Raw genomic sequence first — 5,301 nt, forward strand, 5'->3', positions numbered from 1 at the left:
CTAACAGGTAATTCATCATTAAAGGACCATCACTCAACATCACCGTCAACCAAATCAAAGAGGAACTTAATAACCAAGGCACTGAGATACTGAGAGCCCACCGCATCATCAGCAGGAGAACAGAGACCCCCACCACCTATATCAGGGTCTCCTTGACTAACCCTGATGATGCCACTAAACTTCTAAGGGAAGGATTTTTCATGGACTTTTTCCACTATCAGTCAAAAAAGCACACACTGCTCTGAACATCAAACAGTGTTTCAGCTGCCAGGGGTTTAACCACACAGCCCCACAGTGCAGAAACAAAACTAAATGTGTCAGATGTGGAGAACAGCACTCACACAAAACATGTGACAAAGCCAAACATGAAGCAAAATGTGCTAACTGTGGTGGTAATCATTCTGCGGCTTCCAAGCAATGTCCAACATATTTATCCCAGATCCGGCCCCCCCATGGGTCCGGGCCCAGTCTCTTTCTCAGCTCCACTCAGGTCACAAAACCACCAGACCCCTAGCACAACGCACCACCCTCCAAGATGCCCTGAAGACCTTGTGCCAGGACGGAAAACAATTTGAAGTCATCTGGAAATGTCTGGAAAAACACTTCCAATAAATAGTTAAAGAAAGAGAAAGGGAAAAAAAGGGCCAATTTAACATTTTTCATATTAACATAAGAGGCATAAGATCAAACAGAGAAGAGCTACTGCACATTCTACAGGAAAAAGACATGCATGTAGCTTCAGTAAATGAAACATTCCTCTCACCCCACATCGATTTCTCTCTACCTGGATATGACATCATAAGAAGTGACAGATCTCAGGGAAAAGGTGGAGGAGTGGCTCTGCTTATTAAAAAACCAGTTGTTTATCATGAAACTACGATCTCATTGAGTCCTGAACAAGCCCAGAATAATGAATTTGTTACTGCCAGAGTTAAGCTCTCTTCAAACTCCAGCATGCTCCTCATGTCAGTTTATTGTCCACCTGTTGTCACTCCATCTCCACATCTCTTTCAAGAAACCCTCTTAAAAGAAAAGACAGTTGTGATAATGGGAGATTTTAACGCCAAACATTCATCTTTCAATAACAAAACTACAAACCAGTCAGGTATTATACTAAACAACATAATTGAATAGTCTGACCTTGTCCTCTTAAACAATGATGAACCAACACACTATTCGTCCTCTTACAACTCAGTGGATATTCTGGATCTTTGCCTCATCACCCCAGACCTCACAGAAAAAGTGATCCAGTTTTCTGTGTCTCCAGATATTGGCAGTGACAACCTTCCAATAATCACCTCATTCAACCTGAAGGCTCAAGCTGCTGCAAGAAAACTAAAATACGATTATAAAACAGCAAACTGGGAGGCATTTAAACATTCCACTACCAACCTGAGTAATAATCTCCTTCCTTGTGACCCCGAGCCCTCCACCATCGACCAAAGAGCTCTTTTTTGGGGCAAATTCTCCTCACAGCCCAGGAAAACACAATAAACCTCAAGGAGTTCAAAATGGTCCAAAGAATCTTCCACTTTCACTGATACACCTGATAAAACAAAAAGGAAACTAAGAAGAGAGTTCATGAAAACAAGATCTCCAGAGATTAAACAAAGAGTTAATCAATTACAAACACAAATATAGAGAGAAATAAAGAAGGAGAGAGAAAGAACATGGGACAGGTTTTACACAGACCTAAATAATGACCTGAACCAAAAAAAATTCTGGCAAAAAATTCATCAACTAAATGGAAAGAAAAACAACACTAGAGTCTCAGTACTAAGAAATAGTGACAAGATTATTGAAGAAGAAAAAGAAAAGGCAAATGTTTTTAAAGAGCACCTGAAGAACGTCCATTCATGCCCAGAGAACCCTTTATTCGATCCAGAGTGGAAAGAGATTGTAGAGCGGCAGATCAGTCTGCCTACACATCTACCCATAACAACAAACACAGATACCAATAACCCTCTGATTAAAGCTGTCACAATAACCAAACTCCAAGAGCATTTCAAGAAACTCAAAGTCAAAGCCCTGGGGGAAGATGGTGTAGACAATAGACTCATCAAAGAATCAGCAACAGAATATCTGGCTCAACTTGCAGACCTCTTCACAATCTGCCTCCATACTGGTTACTTCCCTAAGCCCTGGAAATCAGCTCTGGTCACCATGATCCCCAAACCACACAAAGACCCTCACCTGGCAGCCAACTACAGACCCATCAGCCTCCTGAGTACTCTGGGCAAACTACTGGAGAGAGTGCTGGCTGACAGGCTTCAAAGACATTTTGATACTCCAGGAGTTTTGGGGGTCCACCAGGCAGGATTTAGGAGGGACAGAAGTACAACTGATAACATCCTGAGGCTGGCAGAGTATGTACAGCGTGGCTTTAATAAAAAAGAAGTGACGATTGGAGTCTTCTTTGATATTGAGAAGGCATTCGATAAAATGTGGCATGATGGACTTGTATACAGGTTGCTGGATCAGAATCTAAAACTTTCACAACAAATGGTGGTGCTTTTAAACAGTTTTTTAAATGACAGAGAAATTGCAGTGAAAGTTGGAACCTCAATCTCTTCCAGATTCAGCTCAGAAGCCGGTGTGCCCCAAGGCTCAGCCCTCAGTCCTCTACTGTTTTTACTGTATATTTGTGACATATATTATCCACCTAGAGGAAAGGGACAGGTCTCGCAGTTCGCAGACAACCTCTGCTATTGGGCCTCTGCAAAGAATATAAAATATGCTGCCAAAAAGCTCCAGGTGTGCATCACAGAGATGGAAGGCTGGGCAAACATGTGGAGAGTGAAATTGAATCCTACAAAAACACAATGTGTAATCTTCACCAGACACCCACGCAAAAACCATCAAATAAACCTCAGCCTCAAGCTGTATGGAAGAACTCTTCAGGTAACACCAACAGCTAAATTTCTAGGAGTTACCTTCCAACAAAACATGCAGTGGACAGCACATATTGCTGACATGGAAAATGAGGCCAGACGGAGGTTGAACCATCTGAAAGTGCTCTGCAGAAAAAAAGGAGGAGTAAATCCAGAAACGGCTTCAAGGGTCTATCGGTCTTATATTCGACCTCTGTCCGAATATGCAGCGCCTGCCTGGTGTAATGTAGGGGCAACTAAAGAAACTCCAGACCATACAAAACATTGCAATAAATATGTGCTACAGAATCCCCAAATACACAAGCAACAAATACACCCACCTTCTCTCTGGCTTCATGACACTGCAAGAACGAATAGTCAGTCTGGGAAAAAAAAGTATCTTCGCAGGGCTGAAACAAATCCATCACTCCAACCAATCATTGAGGAAGAAAGAACAAACCCACCCAGATTCATTTGCACCACTCCCCTGTCTGTTCTACTGAAACACAATATAGAAACCCAACACAACCACAACACATTTTAGATATTTAAAGGATTTTGCTCTTACTTTTCCTTATTGTGTTATTTGATTATTTTAATTATTGATTTTAAGATGGGGCAACTGAAAAGTTCCTAGACTTTGTTTTATAGTTTTTTACAGATGTGTCCTATTGTTACTGATATGCTGCAGTCTTAATGTAGTTTTGTTTTTTTTGTTTGTTTGTTTGTTTTAAAAAACTAGTCAGGGTTAAAGGAAAATAGAGGGGAACGAATGGGAAAAAAAGAAAAAGAAACAAAGAGAAAAAAAGGAAAAAAAGGGTGAAAATTATTTTTATATTGCATGGTGAGCAGAGTGAACAGACTGTGATGGTGTCATGGTGATTGATTAACCCTTTACTCTCCTTTCCCCTCCCCACTCCCATGGAGCAACCGGGACTCAAGAGGACGGCTGTCCTGAACGGTCCCTACAAGTACCAAGATCTTCTGTCTGTATGTCTCAGCTTTCAGCAGTCCAGTCAGACACTCTTGTGTGTTACTAGGCAAGAACAACATGGCAGAGACAGCTCCAGCTCAGCTCCAGCTCCAAAGGCGCCGGCAAGAGGCGCCAAGAAGAAGGCGCCTAGACCGAAGAAGACCGGTTCCAGCGTCGGTGAGCTCATCCTGAAAACTGTGGCCACATCCAAGGAGCGGAGCGGCGTGTCTGCGGCCGCCCTCAAGAAGGCTCTGGCTGCCGGAGGCTACGATGTGGACAAGAACAAGTCCCGCGTCAGGACCGCCATCAAGGCCCTGGTGGCTAAGGGCTCTCTGGTCCAGACCAAAGGGACCGGGGCCTCCGGCTCCTTCAAGATGAGCAAGAAGGCTGCCGAACCTAAGAAGGTCAAGAAGCCGGCCAAGAAAGCCGCTCCTAAAGCCAAGAAGCCCACAGCACCCAAAAATCCCAAGACAGCGGCAGCTAAGAAACCAACAGCCGCTAAGAAGTCTCCCAAGAAGGCCAAGAAACCCGCAGCGGCCAAGAGCCCCAAGAAGGCTGCAAAGAGCCCGAAAAAGGCCACCAAGAGCCCCAAGAAGGTGGCCAAAAAGGCCCCTGCAGCCAAGAAAGCCCCCACAAAGAAGGCAGCCAAGCCCAAAGTCAAGAAAGCAGCAGCCAAGAAGAAGTGAGCTGTCATCAGTCTCATCAACAAACTACTCACTAAAAGGCTCTTTTAAGAACCACCCACACTATTCTTAAAGAGCAATGTGCTATTAGTTTTTATTATCATTAAATGAATACATTTTTTTAATTAATTAATCGTTATTATCAACATTATTATTATAATAATTAAGTTAATATATATATATATATATATAGTTAATATAACATTAACATTTCCCATTCTGAAAAAAAAAAAAAAAAGACTGAATTTATTTCCATGACATTTATTTTTGGCAGTTTCAGTGGTTAGAATTTATGTCTCAGCCATCAAACGACAACAGATTAATAATCCAAAGCTAATTTTAGGGTAACATCACATCATACTGCATTAACACAGCTCACAGGCCAACAGCATGATTTTCCTTAATTGTGTTCTTTATTTTGTGAAACCACATTAATTGTTATAATTTACGCAAGTGATGAAAGGCTACTTAAGAGGACGGCCCAATTCCAATCCGATCCCTTACAGACTCACTGACTTAGAGGTGCGTTCATGTGAAGTGCATGAGTGTGTGAAGGCTGTCCTATTGTCAAATCGTCAAGTCAGTGAGTCAGTGAGTGAGCCCTTTATGCCCCTGTACCATAGGTCAGCATTGATGCGGACTTACGGTAAGGAAATTACCCACAGTTCATAGCGTTCTTGAGTGGTGACTGGTTTTGTGAGCTGATGGTGCTCTGTATTGTGGTTGGCTCGTGGTTGGGTGTCTGTTTTCTGTCATGCTGTGCAGTTTCTTTATC

The 5,301-nt window shown here is 42.6% G+C and overlaps 1 protein-coding gene across 2 annotated transcripts; it reads left to right on the forward strand.

Annotated features, from left to right (window-relative positions):
* The first annotated feature begins 3,627 nt into the window (after nt 1–3,627).
* LOC117262881 (uncharacterized) lies at nt 3,628–4,529 on the forward strand. Of its 2 annotated transcripts, XM_078168387.1 has the most exons (2): nt 3,628–4,439; nt 4,482–4,529. In XM_078168387.1, the coding sequence occupies exons 1-2, from the start codon at nt 3,792–3,794 to the stop codon at nt 4,527–4,529; spliced, it is 696 nt and encodes a 231-aa protein (XP_078024513.1). In that variant the 5' UTR covers nt 3,628–3,791. The 2 variants fall into 2 exon arrangements, with proteins under 2 accessions (XP_078024513.1, XP_078024512.1); XM_078168386.1 differs by having other exon boundaries at nt 3,628–4,529.
* The last annotated feature ends 772 nt before the right edge of the window (nt 4,530–5,301 follow it).

This window comes from Epinephelus lanceolatus, chromosome 5 (genome assembly GCF_041903045.1).
Source record: "Epinephelus lanceolatus isolate andai-2023 chromosome 5, ASM4190304v1, whole genome shotgun sequence".
Taxonomy (NCBI): domain Eukaryota; kingdom Metazoa; phylum Chordata; class Actinopteri; order Perciformes; family Serranidae; genus Epinephelus; species Epinephelus lanceolatus.

Excerpts from the sequence above, each read along its gene's own strand:
- LOC117262881 (XM_078168386.1), top strand. The coding sequence starts at position 3,792 with ATGGAGCAACCGGGACTCAAGAGGACGGCTGTCCTGAACGGTCCCTAC.